General features: G+C 42.0%; 1 protein-coding gene across 2 annotated transcripts; it reads right to left on the bottom strand.

The window, feature by feature from the left end:
• Positions 1-484: 484 nt before the first annotated feature.
• Positions 485-16,208, bottom strand: NINJ1 (ninjurin 1). Of its 2 annotated transcripts, XM_038148854.1 has the most exons (4): positions 15,633-16,190; positions 8,355-8,589; positions 4,045-4,206; positions 485-2,170 (listed from the first exon to the last, which is right to left on the bottom strand). In XM_038148854.1, the coding sequence occupies exons 1-3, from the start codon at positions 16,095-16,097 to the stop codon at positions 4,052-4,054; spliced, it is 855 nt and encodes a 284-aa protein (XP_038004782.1). In that variant the 5' UTR covers positions 16,098-16,190; the 3' UTR covers positions 485-2,170; positions 4,045-4,051. The 2 variants fall into 2 exon arrangements, with proteins under 2 accessions (XP_038004782.1, XP_038004783.1); XM_038148855.1 differs by lacking the exons at positions 485-2,170; positions 4,045-4,206 and adding an exon at positions 4,214-6,927 and having other exon boundaries at positions 15,633-16,208.
• Positions 16,209-17,802: the final 1,594 nt, after the last annotated feature.

The raw sequence follows: 17,802 nt of genomic DNA, 5'->3' as shown, positions 1-17,802 counted from the left end.
CAAACCAAAGAACGAGTCCAAGAATGAGTCAAATATATGTATTTGTTTGCTGCTCCTCTGAGATACTTGCCTGGATTTTAAAGCAGCACCTGACTTAAAGGAATAATAATCCTGTGATTAAATTATTTATACTTGAAACCAACTTGCAGATGCTTCTGTCTGCTAAAAAATGCATGAACCCTGAAGGCTTCAAAGACTTAAAATACAGATTTCATGTCTGAGAATGTTTTGCAAATCTTACTTAATCACAATAGAAGACATGGGAAGCAGCATCAGAAGTGTGACAGCCACAAGTGGGCATGAAGAGTCCTACAGCAGTTGGTGGTTTGTGAAAAATAAATACAGGAAGGAAGTTGTCCTGCGTGCTCATTCAGAACTTGTTCTGAGTTATATTTATATTAGTACAGCCCACAAAATTAAACCACTGCCTGCTGGATACCGGTTAAATGCATGTTACAATGGAAATGAAGCAACAGAAGACAAATTAGAAAATAAAGAATATCTATTCCATTACTAATCACATGAGTTTGATTTGTTTTCTGTTAGTAATTCTTACAGAATGTATACATGAATGTTTGGTACATCAGTGGGCTTTGAGACATAACCAAAGAGAAAGGTCAGTAATAAAACCTATAAATGAGATGAGACACATGAAGTCAATCTTCTATTCTTATGTACAAAGGAGCTTTTGAAAATTAATGCCAAGAAAATTGATTCATACAAATCTACATCTTGCATCTACATATAGATGCAGAAAAAAATTAGAAAAAAAACCCTCGAAAACTAGAAAACTTAGATTTTTCTGACTGCAGGTATGATACTTTGGAAATAAAATTACTAAAAAGTTTTTTGCTGAAGAAATTCTTGTAACCTACACCATTATTAGCAATAGTGCATTTAGAAAAAGTGTAAGTCCCTGAGCCAGCAGGTAAGAGACTAGAAGATATTTATAACTCTCTCTCTATATATATTTTTTAAAATAAAAATGTAAAAATTTATTTTGCTTTTAGCCATAAACTTATAAAAGGAACAGAACTGCAGCAATCGATGGGAAGAGATAGAGGAAACTAGAGAGAAAAACTCAGTTCATTTTGCCATTTGAATTGCTGCTGACAGGCACTTGGTACCAGTTTAACAGTAAAAGTTCACCCTGGATCCTCCAGTTTACCAGCAGAGCCTAGAAAAGGTGGCACTTCTAATAGAGTTTCCAGAAATTTGATATAAGAAAGAACCTTTTACAATGAAGGTGGGCAGGCCCTGGCACAGGGTGCCCAGAGCAGCTGTGGCTGCCTCTGGATCCCTGGAAGTGTCCAAGGCCAGGTTGGACAGGGCTTGGAGCAACTTGGGGTAGTGGAAGGTGTCCCTCCCATGGCAGGGGATGGAACAAGATGACCTCTAAAGGTCTCTTGAATCATACTTACTCTATGATTCAAATACTTACATATAATGCACAGAATGCACAGAATAGCAGTTCATGGTAAGAAACCATTAACAATTAGGTGATTTGTGTCTGTGCATGAAGGACAGGACATTTTAAGTGTGTCCAGAAGAAACAATGGAAATTATTACCTGTGAACAAAACTGGACAAAAGAATGCTGCTTGTTTCTGTTTGTCTCATCTTTCCTTTAGCTAGAGTGGGAAAAAAAAGCGAAACAAAAAGCTGTGCAGAAGCACAGCTACCTTTACACACTGCAAAGGAAGAGCCCTGCTGGGCTACAGAGTACAAGGGCTTGGTGCCAAGCTGTGAAATAAATGACAATATGACCATGCCAGAATCAAAGGCCTGACATTTCTTACCATCATGGAAATGATAAATTGCCACAAAAACCAAAGGCATGTAAAAGAAAAGTCCTGTGAAATGCTACCAGATGATATTTCCTTGTTTCATGAATTTATGTCACTTCTCTGAAAAAAAATGGAAGTTTCTTCAGAAATTGAAATGTCAATATTCCAGAAAAAAACAGCATCCTTGGGGCAAAGCTAACCTTTTCCTAGATGCCAAACAATTTAAATATTAACACATGGGAAACTTTCAGGTATACAAGTGTGCTGGAAGCTTGAGAAAGCTGCTTGGTGTGTCCAGCTTCTTCAAATTATTTTTCTTTCCCCACTGTGTCCAGTGTAGCTGGCTCAACTGCAAATGGCATCTAAAATGAATGCTCCAGGTCTCTGAAACACAAAGATATTGATATTTTAGTGATACAGGAATTATAACAAATATCACATTTACTTTAAAGGGGGAATTAAGTTTTCTGTGGAAAAGGGTGCATAATAGTAAAGGTGAAGCCAAAACATGATGGCCACCCACTTCTTTCAGGGTTTTGAGGAGACTGTGGCAACAGACTGAAAACCACTTATATTTCAGGTTACATTCAGATGACCAGATGTTTTCAGCAAGAACAATGGGTACAAATGAGCAAACAACAGCTGTAATGTTCCAAAGCAATACAGAACTTTTACACTTAACAAGTCTGCAGCAAAAAATAGGTTCTGGACACCACATTTGGCTGTTTAATTAGGAAACTGCATGTGTGAGAGCATGGAGGCAGGAACCCACAGCTTCTGGCTCTGTTCTGAGCTTCCTCATGCCTATTTCAGATCCTTGTCTCTGCCTCTGTCCCTGGTATTTTGTGTGTTCTGTCCCATGAAGGCAGCTAAAATTCCAATAATCCTTCATGCAGCTCTCTTGGTTTTGCCAGTGTAATTTTGGGTTTAGTGCTTCAGTACTGCTTTAACATGTAGTGCTGAAGTCAACATTCTGCCTGCATTTTCAATAATAGCTCAGATAATCTATGTGCTCTTCACTGTTAAAATTAAGTACTTATTAGTCTGTTTGTAGCAACTATGGCCAGAAAACACATCAGAACGATCTTGTTTCACTGCCAGAATTCCACAGGTTTTGGTTAAAGCAGAAAATTACACCCACACCCTGAGATAATTTACTGTAGTTCTTAATTTTCCTAGTAATTTTTTACAATGATTTCTCCCCATGCTGTTTTGACTGATGATAAATTTTGGTTTGACTCCCAATTTTGTTACAGATTTCTGTTGCATCGTTCATCTACAGATTAATGGTTTAAAGGCCTTGTATCTTCTTTTTCATGGAAAAAGGGTTTCCTGTAGAAGTTTGCACAAAGCAGTAATGTAACTTGCATGGGCTGTCTGTGTAGTACAGAGTACAACCATGGCCTGTGAGCCCAGTCATTCCTTCTTCAGCAGGTCTCTGACCCTAGGCTGACAGCTGGGAGACCAAGTGCCAGAGAGCAATGTTGGCATGCACAGACTTAGCAGTGCTACTTTAAAGGCAGATGTTGATCTTGGTGCTTCTTGCATTACAAGTCTATAATTTAGGTTTATGTCCTTCCAAACCGCTCATCATAGCTATGATGCTAGGAAGATACCCAGTTTGATCCCCACAATTCCTGTATTTATCCTTCTGTATAAATAAAGAACAAAGCTGCAAGTGCAGGTAGAGCAACAACATTGTCCTAAATGGCCACATAGGGCTCATCTTTGTGAGCTGAGTCCCACAGAGCAAAACCCTGTCCTGTGAAGGACAGGGGAGCCACACAATCTGGAGCCAGCACAGAAACTGGGAGGCTCTAGCGTGTGCAGTGTTACATGTCAGATTTAACAGCCCTAGCTACTTGGAAACAGATTGTCTTCAGCATTAAGTAACAGACTGGATGCAAACCTTCCTTAAAAAAAGGAGAGGCATTTGGAGAAAGCAGAACAACATTATTTCCTTATTGTCTCAGTCAGCAGTAAGGAAAAGGAGTGGCTAGGCCAGGACAATCCTTACACTTCCTACGGGTGACACATGTGCTGCCATCAACTTTTGAACTCGACATTCACAAACACATTGTAATAGCTTACCGGTTCCCAGCAGCTTCTGCTTTTGCACTAATGGGAAGTGAGCTCAGGTATGTGCAAGAACTTCAACAGTACAGATCAGCTTGTGGCTGCTTCTGAAGTGCCCCAGTGTGCCCTGCATTCCTGGATGCAGTGCTCTGCTAACTCATGCTGCAGGAGACCACACTCACCTGGTCCTTATTGTCTTGATGCTGGCTCAGCAACTGGTTTCTGCACTCCAAAGGCAGTGATAAAAATATTCACAACTACTATAATGAATACTAGTCCAGTTGCAAGGTTGTTGAGGAAATTCAGCTTTCCATGTTTTGCAGGGTTGTTAAGGTCATATTTTACTTCAAAGAGAAAGGAGAAAAAAAATGTTTAATAGTATGTATATCTCAAAATCCAGAATAAAAGGTTTCATACCGCTGCAGTTACAGAATTTATCTTATGCTAAGCTATTTGAATCAGTCATATTTAAAAGGGAAGTCAGATTCTGCAGTGTCAGTGAAAGTGCTAAGGGGAAGGTCTGTAACAACAAGGAGCTTATTAACTTCCAGTAATTAGCATCTAATCTCTGTGGAGACACATGGGAAGTAATGGATGCACTAACATCACCAGAAATCTTTCGAGTTCTTGATGTTTTGAAGCCTAGCTTTGTTGCAGACTTTAAGCATTTAAAAATTATTTCAGTCTTGAATACACGAAGCTTGAAGCCCCGACAGGATGAAGTTAAATTTCTCAGTTAAAATTCTACAAATCTCATTACCAGAGCTGGATTTTTTTCGGTACTGGTGCCTTTCCCCAGCTTGTATTCCCTTGTACTCCCTGCCTTTGCCCTGATTCTGTTTTTAGAAAGCAAGGGTACTCTATCTGTTAAACAGAAGGAGGTGTCACAACAGTGTAGGTGCAGTCCTTTCTATAGAGAGCATCTGCTGTGTAAACATTTTCCTTTGTTTCTTGCACATGTTTTTCAGTTGAACTGCTAAAGGGAGTGAGGGAGGCTCACACAAACATTAATGTAGTGTAAGCTTGGATTCCAGGCCTCGTGATAGCATACAAATCAGTTACATTGCGCTGATAATAGGTTTGGTTTAAGACAGTGAGAAGTCTGGGGCACTTGCCTGGCATCATAGAATCATTAGGGCTGGAAAAGACCTCCAAGGTCATCAGATCCAACATGGACCAAATACTATCATGCCCACTGAAACACCATGTGAAAACCCAAGAGTTTCCTGTCTCTGTTCTCTGGCATCAAGGGCCCTGCAGCTGAGACCCTTGGCTACATTTCTTTGATGCTGATGGAGTGAGTGCTGATGAATTCTGGAGCATGTTTTGACAATGGGTTTTGTGTGTTGAGACTCCAAGTTCTCAAGAGCATATATCACTGGAGCTTGTGTCTGCATGTGCACAACACGTGAGAGAAAGTTTATACTAGACACGTTTTTACAGCAACATAAAACTTAGAGCTCCTTTTGATGGGCACATACATAGACATACAGCTTATGACTCTACCACACAAAATACATCTTGTTCCTTGCTTATGCCATCATCAGCATGTTCCATACTGCAGAAGTGCACCACTGAACCAATATCCCTTGTTCTTGAAGCACTTAAGTGGTTGCAAACACACTTGTGGTGCTGAAGGGCTAACAGCCTGGGGTCCCTAATAATGCTGTTTTGGTTTCAAGGAATTATGAGCACCTGCTCAAGTCCTGTTTGCTAAAGCAGTGTAGTCAAACATCACAGACCAGGCAAAGCATTGAAGAACAGTGTGGGGGAACTGCCCTGAGAAGCTACTGCACACCTCTGCAGGCATTAAATAATTTCAGTAGTATTTCAACCTTAAAATGAGTTTCCACATCTGTAAAGTACCTGGAGGCATGTGGATGCTTGCACCTCAACAGGACCTGGAAGGACTCTAGGTACTGCCATGTGAATGAAGAATAAATGAAACTGAATCATTAGTTCTGAAATATAGAATAAGAGCATTTGAGACAGTGGGATAAAAATAGAAAGGCAATAATGGCCTGATCTGTTATGTGAGTTAAAAGGAATCACGCTGAAAGGCAAACTGACACTTTCAGAGCTGCCCTTTTATCCACAGGAGGGTCAGAGAAGACAAGTAATACTTGTCAGTTTAGGAACTTTGAAGTAGAATTGCAGTAATCCTATCTTTGTAATTACAGCACTAAAGATGAGGGTGTTTCTGAAAATGTTCTTAAGAACAGTTATTCTTTAAGTATTTTATTATAATGGATTACTATGATTTCATGCCACTGAAACTATTTCAAGACATTCTTTGCTCTTCTTCCAAGAAGTTAAGGTCACCAAATCCTTTCCAAGGACAAGTTTGCTGAACATTTCTCACATTGTTTTTGTGAAAGGCTCTTTAGAAGGAGGAAAAGCTTTTAATACCTAGTAGAAACTGTGAGAACTGGTAGCTCCCAGGATAAAACCCTGACTCAAGGAAAGAAACTGGATGGTGGCACAGACTCTTGTTTGGCCATGTGAGAGCTTGAAGAGACAGAATTTCATGGCTGGACAGAAACAAACTATTCCTTCAAGCCAAAACTATAAAATATACATTGTGAAAAGCAAGTTCTTGCTCTGATGCCTGTATCTTCATACCTTCGTGTCCTGTTTCCTGTCTTCTTCCTGTCTTTGACCTTAGCAGGCCAACACTGCTCCAAGAGTGCCTCATCATAAGCCAAGGGTTCTGTTACCCTCAATGTGACAAAGATAAAATTGACAGCAATTCATCACAGTAGAAACTGTCTTGTACTGGGCAAGTAATTTGGCTATAAATAAGAAACCCAACTGGTTCCATAAACTAGCTCCTGCTTTGACAGACAGGAACCTCAACCAATTACGTTCCATCCTAAGCTGCAGACATCTCACTGGTCAGGAGCCGGGCTGTGTGGGGATCAGACCAATTAGCAGTTGAGACCAGGGTTTTCAAATTCCCTACATATTCTAGGTTTGGACACGCAGAACATGCTGTTTGTCGCATGGAGCTTTGAGGTGTGTGTGTCGTCCTTGTCTCCAGCCACCAATGGGACTGAACATGAGGCCTGTAAGATAATAGCAATTGAAACCATTTCAGCAGTGTCTTGCAGAAACAAGCATTAAAAAGCAGTATCTCAGCATATACCGAGAAATTATTGCCCAACAGAAAGACAGGGAGCTTGTTTACAGCCTCAAAGCCTGCTGAAGCAACCACAGAGATGCCTTCAACTGAGGAACATAGAAGTATTTTACTGATTTTTCCATTACTCATTTCCTACACCTGCCAGCATCAACAAGTTGGCTTTTTTTCCAGTCCCCTTCTGCAACCTCCTCTGAGCCAACACCTGGATTCTGCTCTTGCACCAACTCTAACAATGAAGAGACAGCTGTATTCCATCTCTTTTGTAAGAAAGAAAAAAGCCACATCAACTGTGAATATTACAAGCCACGTGTATCCTGGATCCCTAGGAACTTTCTCCTTGAAGAGAACATTGTTTTTCAGCTGTGATAAGAGAGTAGAACACTGAAAGATTGACATGGATGCCAAAGGTGGCACCCAAAACTCATTAAATGCCATGTGTGAAGTCTGCCTTTTCATTTACATTAGGCCCAAGGTCAGTTATCTAGTTCAAACTAAGGTAAAGGATGAGATTTGAAAAATGTTATGAGAATAAATGATCCCGTATCACTAGCAGAAATGATCCACAGCTGTTTCCTACCAGTGGCGGTGTCATTTATTCCAGGTGGGCAATGGTAGATGCAGTTTGATTGCAACACAGCCAAGCTAAAGACAACATGCCACACCAACATGACGATGGACATTTTGACTTTCACTTCCCTTTTGGAGTTCCACATTCACATTATTTTCTTATATGATGCGGAAGAAATACATTTCAGTCATAAGATTAAGTAACAGATCTTGCCAAAACCATTATTATGAAACTGGATAGACTGCATTATCCTATCTGGTCTACTGATGTTTCTTTTACAATATTTCATAACTTTCCTTCCTCCTCAGGCTTTCTGGAGGAAGAAATATTCATAGTATGGGCAAATGAGTAGGAGGAAGATGATAAAAATTGAAGATTTTACATAAAGTTGCCGTTCCTCACTTTGTTGCAGTATTTCTACGGTTTCAAGAGAAAATCTGTATTTTTGGATAGTAGGAAAAACTTCTTCACTGAAAGGGTTATCAAGCATTGGAACAGACTGCCCAGGGTAGTGGTTGAGTCACCACGCCTGGAGATATTTAAAAGATGTGCAATTGTGATGTTTATGTACCTGATTTAGTGGTGAACAGGGCAGTGCTGGGTTAACTTTTGGACTAGATGATCTTAGAGGTCTTTCCCAACCTAAATGATTCTGTGATTCTAACCTGAATTGGTTCTGAGATAAAGGCTTTTTAAAAGCAAAGGGTGTGTTTATTCACCATCTTATAGGCTGTGTCCTATAAGAAAAATACAAGTCAGTGGTTCTTGCTGTTGCTACCTACCAAGGAATATCAAGAGCACTCCCACCATAACTTGCAGGGTGAGCGACAGACTGATGAGAATGATCAGCGGGATGTAAAAGGAAAAGGAGGGCCCTTGCTCCATGACAGCTTTGAGCTGGGAGGCGTTGGCCATCAGCAGGGCGATGTCCAGCATGCTCTCGGCCGCGCTCTTCTTGTTGGCGTAGTGGTTGATGTTGATGGGTCTGTTCCTTTGGAACCACTGCCACCTTCTGTGCTGGAGCCAGCAGAGAGGAAAATGGTTATTCACATCTCTTACTTGGTGGTGAGTCAGACATCCCACTTGGCCCATCAATGATTCCTGTGATCATACAGGCAGAGCTACAGCAGTGCTGAGATCTTCTGTGCAGTTTTCCCACTGTTACCCCTGTGCTCCAGAAGGAGAGCAGAAAACAGTGCCTGCTTCTACTGCCCTTTGGCACTTTTTCCAGCTTGCCTATAGGATCAGTTTAAACAGTCAGCATGTTTCTACCCTGGAAAGAGACTGGAAAGGCTGAAAAGTTTGCACTGAGAAAAAGTTGGGAGGGAAAAACCACTGTAACACAATCCACCAAACAACAGGTTGTTGAGACTAATTTACTCCTGAAGGCACACTTAAAAATGCATTTAATATTTATTAAATTCACTTTCTCTCTTTACACATTCAAAAAGCTCTTTCATTACTCATGAGTCTTCTTTTAAGGACAGATGTGAAGTTGGCCACTGTGTGAGCTTTGCTTGTCCTCCTTTCCTTGCTACTCCTTCCTCCACCATGCCACTGTCCAGGGCCATCCATACACCCATACACAGATGTTTTTCCACTTAACTGTCATATGATGTGCTGTTGCCAAGAATTGCCCAATTACAAGGGAATCTTTTTTTCCCCATTTTCACATCAGCCGGTTTTGGGTTGTTTTTCATTTGTTTGTTTTTTAAAATTGCTCTGCAAACAAACAGCAAAATAAAAACCAACTGCAGGGCAAACTTAGGGCTGGTTAACCCAACTAGATGAATATATGAGTGTTTCCTGATGATGATTCATGTGACCTGACTTGAAATTTGACTGCTTGTCTCCCAGAGGTGCCTAGTTCTCTATGGATTAGATGCAGCTTAAGGTAACTAGGTTAGACTTAGCTGCCCAACTCCATAAGGAAGAGTAAGTGATCCTCTATCCTGCTGTCTCTGAACAGGTTAGGAATTTCATTCTTTCTACTCTTACTTCTAGATTTTAAAAATAATAGACAAATATAAGAAAAGAAAGCTTATTCTAGCTGTCTTCTTTAAACCTACTTCTTAGAGGCTTTTTTACTGCCCAAATGTGTTTCTGCAAAGCCAGACTCCTGTGAAAGGAGTCTGGCTTTGCAGGTTAGCTCAAATGCAGAAGACCCCCTCTAATTACTCTCCTCAGCAGCACTAAACATTATCAACTCCTAAGCCAGGCTTGCCACAGTCCAGACCTAAAAGCCTCCTTTTAAACAGGGTAGATATTCATGTACACATTGCCAGTTTTTTCAGGGCATTTAAATACCAAACTTGACCTGTTTTCACCAGATATGTCATCCATCACAAGCCTAAATGTTTGAGTCAGTGTAATAGGGCAGCAGAAAATGTCAGAGCTTTTTCTCAGCCTATGATCTTGCCTTCACCAGGAAAAATGACCTGTAATCATGAAAACCCCAGAAACATTCACTTCCTGTCTCCTGGCTGATGTTAGAAAACCATAAAATAAAAATTAAAAAAAAAGAGCAAATTAGCCTTGTCTTCTGGGAGCAAGCTGAAGGCCACTGCCAGAGGTACTGAAGCTGATGCAGTTAGTACTACATGGGCACTTTTTAAGATCAGACTGTGTGTTACACAGCAATATATACACAGGTAATGGAAGAAGAGATGTTGCCTTAACCTCAGGAGAGTGACAGTCTACAATAGAAATTATAGAAGAACTTGGTTATGTGGCTTTACGTTTTCAGGGGGATCCCAGGCATGCAGCAACGTGTGTAGCCCACAGCACCAAACTACACTTACTGTGCTGTGATCACCCGTAGGGCCATACAGAGGGACAGTGGAATGTCTGGAGATTTTGTAGGATAAACGTAAAGGAATGCTTTTCCTGCAGGTGTCACTTGGCAAAAGAGCAGTATGCATTGCATGAGGCCTGCTGCAGTCTCAGTGCAACCAAAACACCTCCTCACACACATTCAACATTCAAATTCCTTAGTAGAGACAGCTAAGCCCTTGTGTTCATGTCTCCAAAGGAGTTTGAGCAAAGCCAGCATGTGTGTTCACATGTGTGTAAGAGCCATGTGCAGCTGGGACTCCATTCCCTGCCTGCCTTCAGGTCCCCAGTGCTGCAAAGCTTCAGCCTCACAGCACAACAACCTGCCCGGCTCGTCTATGCACAGCTAGACAAAGGACAGAAGTGAAAAGCCTCTCCCTCTTGCTCCATCTGTGACTGGAAGAATACCATGGAAGAGCTGATTTTTGCAGTGACATGGTGCTGTCTCCACAGGCAGTACCACTCTAGGTCTCCTCACAGAAGCAGGGGCTGTTTGCGTGCCCAGAGCACTGCACTCTGCAAAGATAAAGCTACAATGCCATGTCATAAACAGACATGTTTTTGGTTCTGTAAGACAGAACCTTCACTCCAAGATTGCACAGCACTGGTTCACAGTCCCTCTGTGTTAGTACACACTCTGCGTCTGCTTTGCTTCGCTCCCCATTTCAATGGTACGCCCAGAAAAACTGAGTCCCTTTCAAGTACAGAAAGGATTTATTGGTTACATTTATTAAAAAGCAAATACAAGTGGCTCTGCAGCAAATGTCCTTAGGTGCTGAGTGAATCACAGCTAAGCCCCACCTGGTGATTCAACAGGAAGGAAACAGCACTGAAAATGGAAATATTTGAAAATAATAAAGTATCTTTGCTAAATACAGTGAATTGTTATAGAAAGGATTACAGCAGTTTTCTTTCTATTTGGGGTTAGTTATTAATGCAATTTTATGGGCCAACAGCTTTGATTGAAAATAAGAATGGACCAGAATGACCTCTGGGTTTGTAATGCCACAGAGCAAGCTTCCTGAAAATCTCATGTTTAGGAATATGTCTGAATTATAAAACAGTGGAAACTTGCTAAATAATAATGAAGCTGTGCAGAACTAAAGCTGAGCCATACTGAATTTAGTGGGGCAGCTCTTTACTGTGTTCTGCAATAGTCTTCCCAATCAGAACTGTTAAAAAGATGCTAAAAAGCAATTTTGTTTAAGAAGTAATTTACTAAAATTTTGAAGTATTAATCTTTAAGAAAAATACCACATGGCTGGTTTTTCCAGATCTTTGAGGGAAAATTTCATGTTTGGAAAAAATTCCAGTTAAATCAAAAAAGAGATGGATCAGACATAAAAGGAATAATACAAGACTAAAATAGAACACCATTTCAGAACTTTTATTTTTTTCGAAGATCAAACCTACAGTTACAGGATTGAACTAGCAACTTTGCATTAGTATTTAATAATACTTATAGTTGTAGAATTTCTGTCCATATCTCCATCACCTACACACTGAAATTGCAAAGGGCCATATATGGCCACTCTGAAGTTAGACTTCCCCTCCATCTCAGAGATCTTGCTGATCTAAAAATAGCCAGGTAAAATATTCAACAAAGAAAAAAAGTATTCATCCAACAAAAATATTTTAAGTCATATCAGTCATGTAATGGATGATTACAGAATCACAGAATAGGCTGAGTTGGAAGGGACCACTCAGTACCCTAGTCCTGCCCAGACCCCTCAACAATCCCACCCTGGGCATCGCTGGCAGCGCTGTCCAAATGCTCCTGGAGCTCTGGCAGCCTCAGGGCTGTGCCCATTCCCTGGGGAGCCTGAACAGTGCCAGCACCCTCTGGGGGAAGAACCTTTCCCTGAGATCCACCCTAATCCTCCCTGACACAACTTCAGGCCATTCCCGCAGGTCCTATCACTGGTCACCACACAAAGACATCAGTGCCCCTCCTCTGCCACTCACAAGGAAGTTGTTGACCCCAGTGAGTCTCCCCTCAGCCTCCTCCTGCTAAACAGACCAAGGACTCCCCTCCAGGCCCTTCACCATCCTGGTGGCCTCCTTATCTCTAATGGATCCTTTGTACGCTGCCTCAGAAGATGCTCTGTGGTTTATGCTTCAAAAAAACATTAGATCACTTGTTCAGCTTAGCACTGACTCAAGAGAGAAAAATCCCTACTCTGGCTCTGGAATGAATCATCAGTTTCATTTCCCATGGAAATTTCATTTTGAGGAGAGGGGGGAGATGTTCACCCAAGTACCAACCCAATGTAACACTAACTAGTTTGTGAGAACTCTGCAATCACATGCTGTGGTTGCAGGCAAATATTAAAAAAAAAAAAAAAAAAAAAAAAAAAAAAGAAAAAAAGGGAAAAGCTCAGCATGTATTTGTATTTCATAGACATCATGCATCATGATTTTCTAGCAGCTCCAAAATCCTGTGCTTAAGAAGAATCACTTTAATACAAAAAGAATATGCTAGAAGGACACATTAAGAAAAAAAAACGTGGCAATCATGTTGACTCCTGAGAGCTAAAAAAGTTAATATTAAAAAAGGGAAAAGTACAGTCTGCTGAGGGCCAAGCACTGTTCTCCTAAAGCTGTACTGGTTCCAGGATCCAGATAAAATATTTCTACTCATTAAATTACGGTACAATAATCAGCACACCTCATGACTAAATTTGTGAAACAAAAGTGTAACTTAAATTTGTTCACACAGCTATTTAAATAGAAGTTTGCTCCTGTATAATTTTTTCTGCCTTGCATTATTACTACTTATTCCACTCATTTGGTCTCACAATTGTATTATGTCTCACAACGGGGCTGTGGACTGTCTATATTGTGTGGTTAACACTGTTTGTTTATTCTAGCTACTTTAAAAATATGCAAGCAAAAACTTAACACCAATAGTATCAGTATTTGGAGTATACAGAACACTCCAAATTCAGTTTGATATGAGTAATGAGAACATACCATTTCATGCTATATGCAGCAAAATAATTTCAAATTCCTACAGGCTGGTTATTTGCAGTATGATGCTAAGAAACTGCCATGTTTCAAATTACTTTCATGTTCCAAATTTCTCCTGAATTAATAGATGAACTTCAACACATTTTTAGGAATAACATGATTAAAACTGTTTATTTCTACTATCCAAATCTTGTTCACCTTTTTCATAGCTCTTCTTTAACTCCTTCATCTAGCACGTCCTGTTATCTTGGAAACACTAAACTATATTTTACAACATGGTGGATGGAGAGTGTTTCAAATGGACTATAAACAAGGAAAGCGACTAGATGGATGAAGAAACAGTTATAATCTGTAATTGTATTAACAGATCCTTTCTCTCAAGAAGAGATGAGATACTTCTGTCAGGTGTAATCACACATATTAGTCAGTGAGATGTGCCATGCCAGTCCAATCCTAGAAGCAAGGAATTTCTTCCTTCCGAAAGCCTGACATTTGCTAAAAAGAATTTATTCAAATGAATGCTGGAGTAAAAATAAACCACATCAAACCACTGTGTGACCACTTGATCAGAACTACTGAGAGTTTAACTGGTCTTTTAAAAATTTTTATGCTTTGACCGCTTTGAAAGTAACAACTACACCTGCATTTCATGTCAGCTCTTCTGTATGATAAGGCAGTGGTCTGTGGTGAAGGTGTGCAAGAGAGTCTGTTTCGAGGAGAGGACAGATGCTGGGATGGGCAGAAAGGAAACAAGAGTGACCCATGTTCCAATGCCTGTGAGCATTCCTCAAAGCAGACACACTTTTGACTCCAATACAGAAGATTCAGGCAGCTGCAGATGGTCTCTCCAGGTTTAGGTGGCTGCTGAGCTGAGGTGTTCTTTTATTTGTGGGAACTGTGAACACTGGTAGATTTTTTAAGGTATCTTCTATTCAGAGATGGGTTTTTGAAAAAACTGTCCCCATTTGTTTTACCTTGCATATACTTTGTGTGTGTGTGTGTGTGTGTGTGTGTGTGTGTGTGAGAAAGAGAAAATTTTAAAAGTGTTTATGAAGTTCATTGAAGTGCCACTGTATACCTTTAAAACAATGGAATAGCATGTCCCACTGCTTATTCTTTATATGGCACTAACTGAGAACCTGAGTTTTGATGGGAAAGATGTAACAAAATGAGGGTTGCTTGGAACTGAAGATGAAGTAAAACAGGAAAGTTGCTGAAAAATTCTTGGAGCAGACCATATTGGGAAAAAAAACCCATGAAGAGTACTTGTGATGCAATCACAAAGATGCGTCAAGAAAATGAGAGAACTCCTGAGAAGTAAGAGGTTTAGAGGAAACCACTCCAGACCAACAGTTTGACCTGCATATCCCAGCCTTGATTAACTTTAGGTAAGATTTCCAGGATTTATTAGAGACAGATTTTTATTTTTCTTGGTTTCATATTCATGACTCCAAGGGTTTGTTAGGGAAGGAGGGCTGGAGGAAGGACAGATGTGCTACACAATCAGCCCAGTCTGTCTGTAACCAGAACATTTTACCAGTGACACCGAAGAGAGTTCAGTACAGCAGTTTCTGTGTGGCAGAGACTTAGGCTGGAGTAAGAGCTACCTTTAGATTTCAGACCTTTCCAAAACAAGATAAAAGACGCTCTTTTACCCATCTGTTTTCTTCAGATAAGTGATATCTTCTGCAAACATCATTTATACTTAAACAGAATGTGGATGAATATTTCCCAGTGAGGATGTCTGGTCATGTTTTGACTACACATAGTATGAAAAAGCTGGGTATTTTTGTTTTTATTTTGATTACTGCATGGAAATTAACCACACAGGCACAACCACTTCAGTAACTCCTCCTAGGTTTGTAAGCGCTTATTCTGCGCGGATGTCCTCTCCCAAGCCAGCTGGGTGGGCAAAGCCCTGCAGGTGCGGCGAGCTGCGGGCGGGCCCCGGGCGAGGAAGGCCCTGGTGACAGGTGACAGTGTAGGAGCCAGGAGCGGCCGGGGATGCTCTGCCCGGCCCTGCCTGGGCACACGGGCCCGCGCAGCGGCCTCCCGGCAGGAACGGCGCGGAGTGCGCGGGAGGCAGGCTAAAACCCAGCAATAACCGAGCAGCAGCGACCACCACGGCAGCTCACGGAGTCCCCGTCCCACCCGGCCTCGGGAGGGACGCGACGGGATGGACACGGCGCTGGGAAGGACGCGGGCGCCGGGAAGGACGCGGGCGCCGGGTCCCCCCGCCCCGCCGGCCCGGCCCTCACCTGCTCCTCGGCCGCCGACTCCGCGCCCTCCGCCGTCCCGTTGAGTTCGTGGGTCTCGCTGCCGGAGTCCATCGCGGCCGCCCGGGCCCCTCTTGTCCCGGGCGGGGGCAGAGGAGAAGGTTCTTCGCGGAGCACCGTCTCCCGGAGCTGGCCCGGCCTTCCCGCACGGCGCCCGGGGCCACTCCCGCCGCCGGGGCCGCCTTTCCCCGCTCTCCCCCGCCTCCTTGCCTGCCTCTCCCCGGTCTCCCCCTCCCTGCCCGCGGGTGGAGGTTTCCGCGCAGGGCCGGCCCCGGCGGAGCTTAGTGCTCGCCGCGGGCGGGCGGAGCGGAGCCGAGTGGAGGCTGCAGCGGCCCCGGGGCGAAACCCGGCCAGCCCAGACTGGGCCTCAGTTCTCAGTGGTGGCCAGGAATCACGCTGCATATTATTCTGTATGTAGGGAATTGTTAATGGATGCAAATGGCTCATTTCAGAAATCTGTCTTGACAAAGTGGAAGTCTAGAGTTTGATTTTTGAGAGCTCTGTGATCAGTGTTTTTAGGGTTTCAGTATCTTCCCCCCCCCCCCCCCCCCCCATATATTGTCCTATATATTTTGTCTCCCTATGCTTATTTTCCTACCTCAGCTGTGACAACAAACATGTACAAAACCAATCAACATACTGGTTTGATGGTGAAGGGCTATCAGAAGAACACTCAGATGTATAGAAACAACTGCCAGTGAGAGCAGTAAGGTAAAAAATAAATATAAGTAATTGGGTTTTATATGACCACATGTAATCTCTTTTAAAGCTTGAACTGCTCATCTGCACCGAAAATGTTAACGAGTAGTTGTTACTGCAGTGGGCTAGGAAACCCTAATTTGGAGAGAGCAATACAGTTTGTTGTTATAGTCCATAGAAAATGGGAGAAACAAGGTATCATGACAGCAAAGATGTATGTGTATAAACAACACTGTTCATAACTAGTCCAAGGCTTAAAAAGGCACACTGCTTTCCTTAATTTTTGGGTTTGTGGTAGCTAAACTTCAGTAATACGCTCAGCTAGGCCAGCCTTTATCAGCTATATTACCTGTTCATTTAACAGTCATTAAATATGTATGAACCGTAATTGTTGCTGCATTTGGATCCCAGGACAACTTGGTCAGAAACCTCTCTGGTTGCAAGCAGCCAGTGACATTTTCAGAGATACTGCTGTATTTTTAATGACCCCTTTTTCATCTTCTGTACCTCCTTGCAAATGCATTTTGAGAATCTTGTTTGGCAGTTGTAAAGGTTTGATGTGCTCTGGTGAAATTATTCTGCCCTTAGTCCTAGAAATGAGAGGTCTGCTCTTTGGACATGACAGTGATAGCGCTGAGTGATTCCTCCTAACTCCCTTTGTGCTGCGCAGTCACGTGCCAAGGAGACCTGAGAGTAGGACCTGTTCTTAATCCTGTGGGAAATGGGTGTCATTTCAGTAGAACTGAAACAGCTGAATTTGTATTTGTGAGACATACAGTCTGAAACAGTAGTTCTCTATTGAAACTTTGCATTTGTCAGTCCAGTATAATTTTTTCAACAATAAAATTTCCTGTTATCCAGCCTTTGAGTTAGTTCTGTGGGTTGAATCTGAAAAAAAATATTTTGTTGCTTATGGAAAAGACCCTGTGCTCCCTATGTGGAAACAGCCTCAGACTCAGACTGTGGTCAGAGAGAGGCAGAGGTGATGTGATCAATCTGCAGCCACGGAATGAAACAAGACTACACTCCGTGGTAGGTAGGTTTTGTTTGCATGTCAACTACAAAAAGAGAAGCCTGCAAGTGTTGTCACAGGAGTCTGAGTCAGGGGCTCTGGTGAGTGTTTTGCAGACCAGATACTGGAGTGTGCAGAGACAATCCTTCGGACCACTGTCAGAACAGCCATTAAAATCTGGATGGGAATATTGAAAACAAAAGTAAAACCCCACTGCTCTGCATCTTAGCTATGAAAGGAATTTCCAGTCTCTATTAGACTCTCAAGCTGTTAGTTATCATTAACCATTTTGAGGTTTTTTCCCTCAAAATAACTCTGATGACTATGTGACAGGCACAGAATGATCATAAATGCGGAAACAATTAGAAAGGACAGCACTTCTTTGAAATGCTCCAGAATAACTTGAACTGCAGGGCTGCCTGGCAGCCCCAGGAATCAATG

This window comes from Motacilla alba, chromosome 12, assembly GCF_015832195.1.
Source record: "Motacilla alba alba isolate MOTALB_02 chromosome 12, Motacilla_alba_V1.0_pri, whole genome shotgun sequence".
NCBI classification, from domain to species: Eukaryota; Metazoa; Chordata; class Aves; order Passeriformes; family Motacillidae; genus Motacilla; species Motacilla alba.
This window is presented reverse-complemented; position numbering and strand designations above follow the sequence as displayed.

Excerpts from the sequence above, each read along its gene's own strand:
- NINJ1 (XM_038148854.1), bottom strand. The coding sequence starts at position 16,097 with ATGAGCCATTTGCATCCATTAACAATTCCCTACATACAGAATAATATG. Across the intron at positions 8,590-15,632 it reads AGTCGGCGGCCGAGGAGCAG|CACAGAAGGTGGCAGTGGTT; the intron begins GTGAGGGCCGGG and ends TGCTGGCTCCAG. Across the intron at positions 4,207-8,354 it reads AGTGCTCTTGATATTCCTTG|TAAAATATGACCTTAACAAC; the intron begins GTAGGTAGCAAC and ends TTCTCTTTGAAG.